Source organism: Antechinus flavipes, chromosome 2, assembly GCF_016432865.1.
Source record: "Antechinus flavipes isolate AdamAnt ecotype Samford, QLD, Australia chromosome 2, AdamAnt_v2, whole genome shotgun sequence".
Classification (NCBI taxonomy): domain Eukaryota; kingdom Metazoa; phylum Chordata; class Mammalia; order Dasyuromorphia; family Dasyuridae; genus Antechinus; species Antechinus flavipes.
In genome coordinates this window covers 151,084,160-151,099,479 of record NC_067399.1, presented here as the reverse complement: position 1 = coordinate 151,099,479, position 15,320 = coordinate 151,084,160, and the positions used below count along the sequence as shown (strand labels likewise).

Sequence of the window (15,320 nt, the reverse complement as noted above, 5' to 3'; positions counted from 1 at the left end):
AGTGAAAGGAAGAGTCAATCAATGTGCAAACTTCATTGTTGTCTTGTTTTAAGAAATTGCCATAGTCAACCCAACCTTCAATAACCACCACTCTGATCAGTCAATAAGTATCAACACTGAGGTAAGACTCCTACCAGTAAAAAAAGATTATGGCTCACTGAAAGCTCAAAGGATGTAATTTTTTTTTTTTTTTAGCATTTTTGGCAATAAAAATTAAGGTTTGTCATTCTTTTTTCAGACATAACACTATTGCACACAATAGACTACAGTATAATAGAAACATAACTATTATATGCACTGGGAAACCAAAAAATCCATGTGACTCACTTTATTGTGATATTCGCTTTATTGCAGAGCTTGGAACCAAATCCATAATATTTCCAAAGTATGCCTGTACATGTTAGTATAAATATAGTAAAATATAATAGCTTTGTCTTACAGTATTCATTTCATTAAATATTGCTCAATTATATTTTAATCTGGTTCTGACTGTACTCAGGACATGCAGCCCACCAGCTGCATGTTTATCCTCTGGCCTAAGGCAATAAGAGGTTACGTGAAATTTGGCCAAGATCTCTCAGTTAGCATGTGTTAAGGACAGGATTTGAATTTATATTTTCCTAACTTTGAGGTGGATTCTCTATTCTCTATAGGAGGCTACAAAAATGATAAAATAGAGCTTCGGAAGGAAAATATTAACCCATTTCTGAGAAAAAACTGAAAGATAACAAAGAGGGAAGCAACGATAAATAAATTTCTGAAAAGATGCCTCCTAGTATTCATGCCTGAGATATATATTATCTATGGTATTGTGGATTAAGTCAAATAACTTCTCAGGTTCCTCAATTCTGAAATATACTTTCTACCTTACAGGATTCCTTGAGGAAAGTGCTTTGCAAGTCTTAAAGTGTTATACAATGCATTATATTCCTATTCAAAGTTTTCTTTTGCACATGTTTAAGATATATTGGAATACTTGCTGGGGGGGGGGGAGGAAAAAATCTGGAACACAAGATTTTGCAAGGGTGAATGCTAAACATCAGTGTTTAGAGTAACAAAAGGTTACTGAACTGAAGGATCACAAGTACATACTAGCATCTGGATTAAAAGCTAGGATCATAACTAGCTTCACATAGTCATGTGGTCTGTGGCAATATGAAAACTTGAGACCAGGATGACAATTTCTCTCCCACTCAATCTGTTTACTGGCATGTGTATTTTATACCCAGTTTTGCTTTCCAGCTTCTTTTAAATTGCAGCAAGATAGCTCCTAATCCTATTACCAGCTTCACTCTTTAAAAAATAACTGCATAGACTATCCCATCAGCCCTTCAGCTAGATATTTTCTCAGCAGTCTATCTTCGGCTTCTCTCTTCAGACAGGTCCTCAGCAACCTCATTCATATGTATGATTATAGTCCGCATGCAGATTTCTCTTCAGTACTCATCTCCCTCCCAACCTCTAGGCTTGCGTTTCCAATTGCTTATCTGCAGGATTCAACCCTCACAGACATCTCGAAAACTGATTTTATCATCTTTCTCTAAACACTGCTCCTCCTTGTGGCTTCACTAGGTGGATGATGACAGAACCAACTCCCACATTCAAAATCTTGGATTTTTCCTTCTTTCACTCCTTTTATATCTAATCAGAGATTCTTGGAGTTGGAAAGGAATTCAGAAACTACTCAGTCTAATCCAAAACTGAACAGGAATCTATTTCTACAGGTTTCCTGAGAAGAGAACATCTAGTCTTTGCTTGAAGTGTTCTAGTGAGGGCGGTTCCCTCTGCTTTTAGGACAGCACTTATTGTTGAGATAGGGAAGCTAATGGCACATGTGAGACCTGGAGTCAGGAAGACTCATCTTCCCGGAGTTCAAATCTGGTCTCAGACACTTAATTGTGTTTGCCCCAGTTTCCTCTTCTGTTAGATGAGCTGAAGAAGGAAATGGCAAATTTTCAATATCTTTGCCAAAAAAACTCCAAGTGGGTTATGAAGAGTCAGACACACAACAATAACAACATTGTTAGGTACAACAATAAAACATTGTTAAGATGTTTTTCCTTACATTAAATTGAAATCTGCCTCTTTGCAACTTCAATTCATTGTGACTCCTAGTTCTGCCCCCTGAAGCTAAACAAAAGAAATTTAATCAATCTTCTAAATAACATATTTTCAAATACTTGATAATAGCTACCATGCTCCATTGAGTCTTCTCCAATTTAACAATACTCAGTTCCTTCAACTGATTTTCAGCTGACACAAGACTCAAAGCCTTTAAGAATTCTGGTTGTCCTCTGGATGCCTTCTCATTTATCAATGTCTTTTCTAATATATGAGCTCAGAAGTAAAAGCAATGCTTCAGAAAAACTACAATGGAAGTATAACTCTTCTGGACACTATAACCCTCAATGTAACTTCAGGTTTTAATTGTTATTTTAGCTGGTGTCACACTATTCTTGTAAAGCTGAAAATAGTGGTCCATTTTATAGCACTTCACACTTGTTCTATTTAATCTTTTAACATTCAGTCATTGGACACTATTCTAACTTGTCAAGATCTTTTTTGGGGGGATCCTGACTCAGACATCCAGTGTCTTAGATAAACAGCCTAACTCCTAGCACAGTATTCTTTAACCGGCACTAAGTAAATATCTTTGTTTCTTAGTGTCTCTCAGATGTTTTCATGCTCTGAATTATGTATTTGTGAACACTTCATGCTTATTGTTAAGTTGTAAGCTTGCTGGTGATAGGAATTGATTGATTTGTATTTTTCCACATCACTTAGTTCAGCGACTTGCACACTCAATAGATGTTGAGTGAATTTAATTGAAATTTGGAGAAATAGTGATACAACTTTAATGCAATTATCTCTACACAGGGTCCTCTTCTCACCAAGGAATTACACAGACCTCTGCTGTGAAGCTGTCTGTCTGACCTACAAGCAATCGTTGGAGCTCAGAGCTTCCAGACTGAACAGAAGGTAGCTTAAAGATCACTATCATTTGTTCCCACAGTGCATGTGGATACATAATTGGTATTATGTAACCACTCTGTCTGGCTGTATGCACTGGGAGGATTATAGATTCTACAATGTGTTCTCAAGATAGAAATAGAGATACATAAAAGGTAAGAGCTAGAAAGCAACACCTGTTTCAATCACCTCCCTGTACAGATGAGGGAACCAATTCCTGACATCCCTCAAAAAAAGGTTTCCAAAAATCATTCTCAGGTCTTCTGATTCCAAGTCCAGAATGCTAATCCACTGCACTCCCCCAGTTGCTTCAATATTTACTTATACCCTCTTTACCTCTCCACCCTAAAAAAACACAACATATATTTTAACCTCTATTTGATATGGATGTGATAACCTTGATCTAAATCTCTGCCCAAAAAAGGATTTTGCCTGATAATTTTGAGTGTGAGTAGTGAGAATAATCAGAACTCAAACACAATCTATATTTCTGGCTTAAGGCAGTGTTTGACTGCAACTGCTTAAGAATTCTTCTAGTCAGCAGCTGAGACATCTGTATTTTGATTATATTCTCTAGTCCTTTTTTAAAAAAAAGTTTTATCTTAATGTTATTGAATGTCTTGTAATAAATAGCAGCATATTCAACATTAAAACAAACCAAAGAAAAGCAACTTGTGCTTTACATTTTAAGATAAAACTGTGCAAAAACAGAAATCTGACTCTTTATTGCGATCCATGAAACAAAGGAAAATTTGTCATAATGTTTTAAAAACTGAGATCCAACCATTTTTTAGAGCAATTTGGAACTATACTCAAAGGACTATAAAACTGTGCATACTCTTTGATCCAGTAGACTAGTTGGGTCTGTGTCCCAAAGAAATCATAAAAGAGGGAAAAGGACCCACATGTGCAAAAATGTTTGCAGCAGCAGTCCTTTTTGTAGTGGCAAGGAACTGAAAAATCAAAAGAAAAGGCCTCAGTTGGGGAATGGCTGAATACAAAAAAGCCTGGAAAGACTTACATGAAGCGATGCTAAGTGAAATGAACAGAACCAAGAGAACATTGTACATAATAACAAGAAGATTATGTGATCTACTAGGATGGACTGGACTCTTCAACAATGAAGTGATTTAAGACATTCCAATAGACTTCTGATGGAAAGAGCCACCCTCATCCAGAGAAAGAACTATGGATTCTGATTGTGGATCAAAGCATAGTGTTGTGGTTTGTTTGCTTGCTTGGTTTTTTTCTTTTTCATAGTTTTTTCTCCTTTTGATCTGATTTTTCTTAGAATAAGGGAACATGTTTAATCTATATCAGATTGTTGTTTAGGGGAAGAGGAAAGGTGAAAGAGAGAAAGAAAAATCTGGACACAAGGTTTTGCAAAGGTGAATGTTATAAACTATCTTTGCATGTATTTGAAAAAATAAAATGCTATTTTAAAAAAAACAGAGATCATTAATAGCAAAAAAATTCTTCTAAAATGTAAGATAGAAATTAGTTACAATAATAGTATTTGAATTGTCTTAAGAAGATCATAGGTAAGATAAGGTACTCTCAATCTGCATTGCTAAATATTCGAATTCTACTCTAAAGCACAATTCCAAAGGGTGGGTCATATAGCCTGAATGCCAAACATGCATTTACCTAAAAGACTATTTTATACAGAGTTCAAGCAAATGTTCACACAGAGGTCAGAAGAAGTAATATAAGGACACTCTCTCTGAAGAACTTTAGTATTGATTACGAGACATGTGAGACAGTGGCACAGAACTGCCCAGCATGGCATGCCCATATTAAAGAAGGTTCTGTGCTCTCTGAGCAAAGCAGAATTTCAGTAGCTCAAAAGAAATGGGAGATGAACAAATCTAGAGACATTGCCATCTCAGATGTTCAAACAAGCTATTTCTATCTGACCTATGGCAGAACCTTCTGAGTTGGTATTAGATTAGTCACAGTTGAATACACTGTGTACCTTAACCTCAGCACCATGATGCCATTGATCCTCTTCAAAAATAAAGGATGAACAATAATGATAGTTCAATAGCTTGACTAGTAAGTATCCTATCTAGAGAAGACTCAGTCTTAATCTGATCTACTATGAAGAGAGAATTGGAAATATTTTTTAATTCATGGTGGGCCAAAGCAACACAATAAAAATAATATTTTATCAAAATTAATATATAGTGCTATATACATCAAATACAACTGTGAATCATTGATCGCCTAGATACTGTCTCCTCTCTGGGTTTACATGACTCTCTAAAATTATCAGTGATCTCTTAATTCAAATCTAATGGCCTTTTCTTAGTTTCTTATCCTTCACAACCTCTCTGTAGCTTTTGACCTTGTTGATTGACTTCTTCTGTTTGCACATTGCTCTCCCTCTCCCATAAGACTGTGAGCTCCTTGAGATTTTTCCTTTCTTTGTATCCCTAGTACTGAGCACAGTGCCTGAAATACAGGAGACAAAATAAATGATAACTGGATGACTAAACTAATATGTGTTCTCTTGTATTGGTTTATCTGTGCACTTTTATCAGTTCTATCTTCCATTATGAGCTTCAAACAAAGACTCTAGTAGTGAAGAAGCAGTGGATTTAGAGGATCTGGGGTTTGAGCCCCAGCATTGCCATTTACTATGTATCTTGAGTATCACTTTCTAAATTCATTTCTTCCACTATAAAATGAGACTCAAAATATTTTTAAGACCCATTTCACAAATTGAGGACCAAAGCAGGTGCTGAATATAAGGTAAGTTGTAAACCATAAAGTGTTATTAAATATAGGCAAGGATTAAGTCTTGATGGTCCTTATCACATAAGACCTAGTCCACAGCCATATATGATCATCATTTACAAATCACTTTTAAAATAATACAGTTAGATTAAATACAAACCCTGGCAAAGTGGTCATTCCCAAGAAGTGTCTGCAAAAGAAGAGGCAGCTGTCTTTCCAGATGAAGCTTCTGGCACAATTCTGTTAGTTCCTCTTTGCCCAGATATCCTGTGCCTGCGGCATCACAACTACTGTAGACTTCTTTGAGCTGAGCCACATATTTGCTCTCTTCTTCCTCATCCATCCCATAGCACCCTATGAATGTCAATGGGAAGAAAATTAAAAATTAGCATATTTGGGCAAAATGTTATAGTCTTCCTCCTCTGAATTCTAAATACAGGCACCCACAAGTACATATGCACACACATTCACACACATACACACACACACACACACACACACAATTAGTCAACTTAATTTTCTAATCCATCAGGAAATGACAAAGTTATATAGAGAACTTCTCCTTAGGGTTACAAAGATGGGAAAATTCTGTTCCCTTATGACAAAAGAGCCCAGAAGAATACTGTTGTGGCCCTAAGAACTGAACAGGAACACTAAATTTATAAGAACACAGGATTTCAAGTTGGAAAGGAACTTTAAAAAAATCACTTAATCAAACCCCCTTAGTTTATAAATGAGGAAACTGAGGCCCAGAATGGTAAAGTGATTTAAACCAGGGTCACAGAGTAAGGGGTAGACCCAGAATTCCAACACAGACTCTCTGATTCCAAAGTTAGTACTCTTTCTCTATCATACCTATTATTCTATTGTAAAAACAATACAGTTGATAATTTGTGTAACAGAATATAATTTTTGAAGCGTTAGATGTATCAAATATTTTAACCAGAATCAACTATCGGGAAGAAATACTTTAACTTCCTCTCTCTGATTTTTGCCTGCCTGTCCCACTGGAACCTATCATTCAATATGCTCAAAGCTGAAGTTATCATTCTCTCTCATAACTACCTTGCCCTCCAAACTGATAGCATTACTATTCTATCAAGAACTCAGAGTCATATTTAACTACTGCCTCTTCCTCACTTATAACATTCAATCAGTTACTGATTCCTACCAGTACAACTTTCATGACATCTTTTAATTAGATTCCCATCTTTCCACTCATATGACCACAATGCCAGCTCATAGCCCTAACATGTCTCACTTGGAGTACAGAAAGCTTCTTAACTGATCTCCAATCCTCCAGTCTCTCTCCCTCCAAATCATCCTTCACCTAACTCCAAAATGATAAACCGTGATATTGGCCCCTGGATCACCTTCTATTCCCAATCTGTAGTTCCATTTTTGTTTCCATTTCTATTCTTCAACCTCTGTGCTTCCTCCAACTTCACTTGCTAGCTGTTCTCCAAATCTTATATATATACCATCTCTCTTTTCTACATTCACAATAGCTGTCTTCCACCATAATGCCTTACATGGCTATCATGATTACTACATACTTCTCATCTTGGAAAATCACCATGTTCCCACAGCTTTCTCACTCTGGAAGATAATTAAACCCTTGTAGCCCTTTCCTGACTGGTTGCCTCTTTCCCAAAACTCCAATTTAAGGAAAGTACAAGGCCAGTCATGTTCATTTGCTCATTCCTCTCTGGACTCCACTCTTGATTCTCTGTACTTTATTTTTTTCCCCCATGACACTGTCAGGATATTTGGAGACACTCTGTTTTCCAGAGATAAGGCTCAGCAAAGAGGCTGTGCCTTGAGTTTGGCATAATCCTTTGTGCTCTGGATGATTTTATCCTCTGGCAAAGTGTATTACTTTGACCAGCATCAGGTATTCACTGATGATTTTAAATTTATTGGGGCTCCCTCTATTTCCCAAGGACCTGAGAGTCATCCATCACGTCTCTTAACATGCTAACAATCCCTTTCTTATAACTGTCAAGTGAAATAAACTAGGTACTGCACTTTTATTTCCACTTTGCTAACTTTGGTTCTATATTATCATGAGACAATCAACTTGGAGACTGTTTCCACAGGATGCAGGAACACTTGTATGGTCAATGCATGAGCCTGCTGTGAGAAGTGCTATTCAAGTCTAAGCATAATTATATCATGGTACAGCTCTTGTGTGCTTGTCTTTTTCAAATATATATACAAAGCATGTTAAGCTTTCTCAGGAAAATTTCAACTTCTAAGCATTTTCCTCACTTTGAAAGTAATTAAACTCCTCTTTGATGTCTGCTCTCCTGTCTCTAGCGTGGTCTGTCTGATTTTAGCCACCCATAGGGTCAGAGGCCAATTCCACTTTGTTTGATAATATGACCCCTCTCCACATACTCCATTTATTTTTCAGCTTACTTTTATGTGTCCTCTTTTCCTATTAGAATGTAAGAATTAGAATTCTTAAGAGCATGGACCATTTTTCTTTTTCACTTGTATTTGTCAATCTAGAACTTCTTCACACAATATTCAGCAAATAGCAGGTTCTTAATAAATACTTGTTGATTTGATTTGACCTCCATGTTCGGTATGTATACTTTCATTCCTACCTTCAAGTAGAAATGTCAGGTGCCACTTCCTCTGTGAAAATGTTTCTGATTCTCCTGAGTCTGAAAATCTTTTCTTCCTTCTCAAATTTTTCTAGAATAGTTTATCTTGATCTTTTCTTCACTTTAATTATTCCCTTGTATAATGTGTAATCACAAATGCATGACATTCTCCTAGATAAAGGTAAGTTTCTTGAGGGCAGAAATTGTCATTTTTGTCTAGCACCCAATAAACATTTATTGGATAAATGAATAAATTCCTTTCCATTCCACAAATATTTATTAAGTGCCTATTATGTGCAAGATCCTATGTTAAGCAGTGGAGAAGCTAGCACAGAAATTAAAGTTTCTGCCTTCTGTTCTACTGGAATAGTGGGATCTGTTCTTGCTAAGAAAAAGAATAGTGAAAAAAATTTTTAAAGTGTTTTAGCATTTTTCTTTCTTTTTTTTTTTTTAATGAATTCTGTTCTGAATTAGAATTTTAATTGAGACATACTAGTAGTTTGAGTATGATATTACAATGACTGGACAGATTTGGAATTTTTATCTGCCTTCTCAAAACTTGCAGATATGCATATAAAGTGATTGTCTTTATTACTTGAAAATGTTAGCACTGTGTTTCTTCCAGGATGAGCAGATAGATGGCATAGTAGATAGAGCACTAGGCCTAAAATCAGGAAGACTCATCTTTCTGACTTCAAATTTGGCTTCAGATATGTACTATTATGTGACCTTGGGCAAGTCACTTAATTCTGTTTGCCTCAATTTCCTTTAGAAGAAAAGACTGTAAATGACCAGCAGGATGAATACAGAGAGGACTGGCGAGACTTACATGTACTGATGCTGAATGAAATGAGCAGAACCAGGAGATCATTATATACCTCAACAATGATACTGTTTGAGGATGTATTCTGATGGAAGTGGATCTCTTCGATAAAGAGAGCCTTAATTGATCAAAGATGGACAGAAGCAACTACACCCAGAGAAAGAACACTGGGAAATGAATATAAACTGCTTGCATTTTTGTTTTTCTTCCCGGGTTATTTATACCTTCTGAATTCAATTCTCCCTGTGCAACAAGAAAACTGTTCGGTTCTGCACACATATGTTGTATCTAGGATATACTGCAACCCATTCAACATGTAAAGGACTGCTTGCCATCTGGGGGAAGGGGTGGAGGGAGGGAGGAGAAAAATTGGAACAGAAGTGAATGCAAGGAATAATTCTGTAAAAAGTTACCCTGGCATGCGTTCTATCAATAAAAAGTTATTTAAAAAATAAAAAAAGAAAAAAAAAAAAAGAAAGTAGGAGACATCTTGATCCTGGAGCAGAGATGAGAATTAGGACCCTGAGATAGAAAATCTCAAATTGATAAATATACAGTCTATATGTTGTCCTTGTATTCCATGTTTCTCCTTATTTTGTATCCATCAACCTAATAATAAAAAGCACATGCCTTTAAAAAAAAAAAAAAGAAAAGAAAAGAAAAGACTGTAGGAGGAGGTGCAGGGAAAGAGCGGAAAGAAGATAGCTTTCTTTAAGTATTTGAAAGTGCTTGTCATGAAAAGAGTTTAAATATACTCTATCTGATCAATAGGTAGAAAAATATAAAATTTTTCTTTTTTATGAAGAATTTCATCAAGTTAGAAAGTAACTTAGAGACCAACTTCTCTAGTTCATACTCAGAATAGAATGGTTACTACCAACATGCTTGATCAGTGGTTGTCCAGCCTTGATTGAAAAGAAGATCTCTGATGGTGGGAACTCAATATCACTCCTCTTCACTCTTAGATAGGTGCAATTTTTAGTTTTTCCTCTCTATCAAATTTTCCACCAAAAACAATCCACAGTCACCACCAAAGTTCCCAAAATCTCTTCGGCCTCCTTAACTAGATGGAACACTGAATAATTTTTCCTTCCAAGGTTTTCTTTACTTCACAGTTGTGACTATTCACAAGATGGCATTTTTGAAGGACTTATCCACAGTCCTGGTCATCAAAAGTAACAACAGCAAAGGTCCCCTTCTGGCCACTGCCTTGGCTAGTCACGTTTTCAATCAATTCCATCTTTTCTTACTGTTCAAAGTAGTCTCTTAAGTGGTTCTCTTTAGTACCTTTCTTAATACCACCCACAAACATCTATTTTACCATTTAAGTGGGCACCTGGTCTTTCAGAATCCTCTCTAGAAATAGCTCTTTTTGGTTCAGCAACTTCATAATCAACTTTGTGAGATCTTGTATTCATGGATTCTTTTTTCCTTTATGGCACAGATAACACAACCAGCACTCTTGGAACACTTGAATTGTTCCTATTATCACACTGTCTTTGAGCATAATCCAGTGGCTCAAAAAGTCTCCTTAGATTCCTACCTGGCATTCTGAATGAAGTTTTTGCAACTGCTTAGGCTCTTGAAGTCTAACTTCAACATAGCAAGAATGTTTAAGGCAGCTACTTTTTTTGATGATATCAAAGACAGATGCAGCCCATTCTGCTTTTGAGCACCTTTGAGGATTAGGAAATTTTTCATTCTGCCAAGTCTAAATTTGCCTCTTTGCAACTTAATCTATCATTATTCCTAGTTCTACCCTAGGAACCAAACAGAACAAGTCTTACTTTTCTTCTCCTTAACAGAATTTCAATTACTTGGTTTTCATGTTCCCTACCTTTCTAGTTAGTCTGTTCTTTGGACCAAACATGCTAACTTTTTCTTCAATCATCATAAGTCAAGTTAACCAACATTTGTTAAGTACTTTCTATGTGTTAGACACTGTGCTAAATGTTTATAATATCCCCCTATGAATTCTAGAGCCTTACTTCTGTTAATTATTTTTTACTAATCCTGTATATAGCTTGCTATACATACATACAGACATATATATATATATATATCCATTATATCCATATATATGTGTGTGTGATACAGATATGTGTATATATGTGCATATATGTGTGTATGTAGAATTTTTTTTTATATTCCTAGAGCTTAGCATAGCGTCTGACACAGTAAGCATTTAATAAATGTTTATTGAGTGACTGATTAAACTACAAGCAAAAAAGATAGTCCCTACCCTCAAGAAGCTTACATTCTAAGGGGAAGCTTACATATAAAAAGGAAACTGAGAAAGGAGTGAGGGTAAAGTAAAATACTGAGGAAAGTCAGTAATGCAACCAGGAAAAGAATAAAAACATATTTGGTCTTGGTTTCTTCCTTCAAATGAAGATTCTGGAAGGAAGTAGCCAATCAGAGGGAAAGGCCACAAGGTAGAAGGATGCTTTCAGTATGAGAGAGAATCTAGGGATAGAGTGAGCATCCAGAATAAAGAGCTTTCTATGGCATGTTAGAGAAAGATCTTATGGAAATAAGTCAGTAATTATAGTAAAGAGAGGAGTAAAAAAGCAAAAAGAATTCTCTTGAGGCACTGAGCCATTCTGATTACTCTCTTCTGGTTGTTCTCTTATTTATAGATATCATACTTAGAATAGAATATGACAGTCTAGATGTGATTTCCACAGTAAACTAAGGGTTTGGTGGAACCATCACTTGCCTAGTCCTGGACATCATGCCTCTCAATACAGATGAAGAGAGTGTTTGCTTACTTAGCTGCTATTTTACACTCCTGACTATAGTCCATCAAAACTGTGATTCTACATTATCCTCATGTATTTTAATCCATATGTCATTCAAGTATCCATTTCACATAATTCATCACATCTGAGTTTATTTATGAATGCCATCCCATCCTGCCTCAGCAATATCCTGCAACTGAACTACCTTCCAAGTTTTGTAAAAAGTATTACATTCATGGTCCTATGGGAGGGTTTTTGAGCTCTGGAATGATTTAAAAATTGCAAACTTGGACCTCAAGGGTCCTCTCTTACTTTAATTGGCTGCCAAATCCTTGAGGATACTTAGGAAATATAAACTCTAGTTTTTGAACATCAATAGACACTGCTTATGTTTCCCCAGAGCATATCTAGTTGGGTGAGTCCAGAAGGAGCATTAAATTAGAATCCTAAATATTAACATCTTGACAATGACCTGGTCTAACTGCATAGCTCAGCGATGAAAACTCAAGTATGCTGACTGCCCTTCATACAAATATGAAAATGTCACTACCAAGTCATTATTAGGATATGCATTTGGCCTAGATATTCTATGCATAGTAGGCATATAATAAATGCTACTGAAATTGCTCTTTTTTTTCTATAATAGTGATAACTTGTATTGTCATATAATCTTTTAACCTGATTTCCTCAGTCCTTTTTGATTGGGGATTCAACCTTCAATAGTACTACCTGGAGTAGCACTGCTGAACAATAGGTACTATTGAATGAATAAACATTTTTATGGGTCCTTTAATTTTAGAGTTGAAAAAAAACTTAACTTCCTCATTTTATAGAATGAATAAATTGAAGCAGAGAGAGATGAAATGATTTACTCAAAGTCCACATATAGGATTAGTGGCAAAGCCAAGATAAGAATGGAATCCACTTGATTCCTAAACCTGTATCCTTTCTATTGTAATATCTGATGCATCTTTATGCCTGAAAAGATTCAGAAGAAAAAGAAACTGGCTATTTCTTTTGTGATCCTGTAGAGCTCTACCTAAGAATTAGACATTCATTTTTTTCACATTTTCCAAGAGTTAAGATTTATTTCATTCACCATGAATGAATCTCTTAACATGTTGAAGTAAAAGCAACATATTTAAATCATCTAGAAATATATAGGGGAAAAAATAAAGAATCAAGGGTAAAATGAACTCAAGGATCTATATTCTGAGTTGGTTTTGAATCTATAATAGGTCCTGGGACTGTCCTGGGAGTTTAAATCTGAGTCTATGAGATGCACTCCATTCCATTTCTACTTTGGAAGAATCAGTTTAGATCTAATCAGAATTATCCCAGTTTGGAGATTTTTCCAGGTTTTGTACTAATAATAGGGAAAAGATCTCAAAAAAAAAGAAGGGGTTCATGCAGGAGTGTGATCTTTATTCCCAGGATTGTCTTGGAACCCCCAGAATTAGTTTTGAAAGTACAAATTAGAGAGTACCTAATGGTTCAGTTTGCATCAGGGAGAAAGCAAGCTTTGAGCCTCTACAGTAAGCCATGAGCCAGCTATTAATAGACCAAACTTATTCTGTACACAATACATACTTGGGCTATTCAGCAACCACATTCAACAATGTGTTTATCTGTTTCTCTAATTTATATGTACCTAGTGTAAAACAAGGGTCATTGACAAAGTCAAGAAACAATACAGAACAACCAGCATCAATTAAACAGCTGCCGTCCACTGAAAAAAGAGACTGGCAATTCAGAAACCCTCATTTTTTCTCTCCTCTCCATTTAGTCCTACCTTCTTTTTCTTTTAAGACTGAAAGTTATGACCCATGATGGTAGGTTCTCAGATCACTAGTGTACACACACACACACACACACACACACGTAGATAGAACCAAAACAATTTTTAAAATTTCTCCTATCCACTTTCTGAACTTCCAAATCATGCTCTATCAATCCTGATTTAAAATAATCACCATAGTAAAGGGACATGGGGAGAGGAAAAAGAGAGAAAATAAAATTTTAAAATAAAATAAAATAAAAAAGAATGACCAAGCCAATTCCTTTAAGAGTTGAAAGAAAGGTGATAACAATCACAGAATTGGAAGGGACTTCCAAAGCTATGGAATACAACTTGTACCTGAAAGAGAATTCCTTCCTCCGACATCCCTAAGATGTTCATTCATCCTTAAGTTGAAATCCTCCTGTAAGACCATTGCCTCCTATGGCAGCCCATCATACTTTTGGATAGCTGTAATTGGGAAGAAGTTTTTTCTTTATACCAGGCTTAAATTTGCTTCTTGAAAACCTACACCCATTACTCTTTGAGGCCAAAAACAAACCGTCAAATCCCTCTTCTACATAATAATCTTCCAAATAGAATTCATTTAAATTCAATCAGTCAAAATTAAACATATGCCTCTACTTTCTGTACAGAATTTGGGAGTGGGGGTGTGAAATATGCTAAATCCAATCAGACCAGTTTGCTAGAAACCATTGGTTTTCCTTAAATATTCTTCACTTCCACTATGGGAACTGAATGTGGATCACAATATGGTTTTTTCACCTTGCTTGGTTTTTTTCTCATTTTTTTCCCTCTTTGTTCTGACTTTTCTTTTACAGAATGATAAATGTGGAAATATGTTTAGAAGAATTACACATGCTCAACATATATTGAATTACTTGCTGTCTAGGGAAAGGGATGAAGGGAAAGGAAGAAGAAAAATTTGGAACACAAGGTTTTGCAAGGGTAAATGTTGAAGACTATTTTTGAATGCATTTTGAAAATAAAAAGCTATTATTCAATTTTTAAAAGAAATATTCTTCAGTTCTTATGAGAAAATGTTCAAAAAGAGGGGTTAATTTAAGAGAAAGTCATTATAATATACAAGAAGAAGGCAGCAATACAACTTCTTAAAATAAACTAAATCAATCAAGTAAAACTAATATCTTCTAAGCATCTATCTGACCACATTGCTGACTACTGTGAGGAATAGAAAAAATATGACATGGCTTCTGCTGTCAAAGATTAAAATCATAAAAGTTTATATATAACAATATTCTAAAACTGAAATGTGTATATGTGTGTGTGTGTTCAGTTTTTTCCAACTCTCTGACCTCATTTGGGATTTTCCTGACAAAGATACTGGAGTAGTTTGTCATTTCCTTCTCCAGCTCATTTTACAGATGAGGAAACTGAGACAAACAGGATGAAGTGACTTGTCTAATAAGTGTCCAAGTCCAAAATGGAATTCAGGAAGATGAGTTTTCCTGACTCTAACCTTGGTGCTGTAGGCACTATGGCATCCCCTATCTGCCCAAAATTGAAGTAGCCAGAATATATGTGGCAGATAATAAATGTTCAGTTAGCTCAGTGGATAGAGTGCTAGATCTGAGTTCAAATTCTAACTCGGGTATTTAGCAGCTGTATGATCCTTG

The 15,320-nt window shown here is 35.7% G+C and overlaps 1 protein-coding gene across 2 annotated transcripts in view; it reads right to left on the bottom strand.

The window, feature by feature from the left end:
• The window catches only part of NINL (ninein like), a 164,696-nt gene that overhangs the window by 102,768 nt on the left and 46,608 nt on the right, over positions 1–15,320 (bottom strand). For both annotated transcript variants that reach the window (XM_051975818.1, XM_051975819.1), the window contains exon 2: positions 5,870–6,063. In XM_051975818.1, coding sequence (XP_051831778.1) covers positions 5,870–6,052 — 183 coding nt within the window. In that variant the 5' untranslated portion in view covers positions 6,053–6,063. The remainder of the gene's footprint in view (positions 1–5,869; positions 6,064–15,320) is intronic.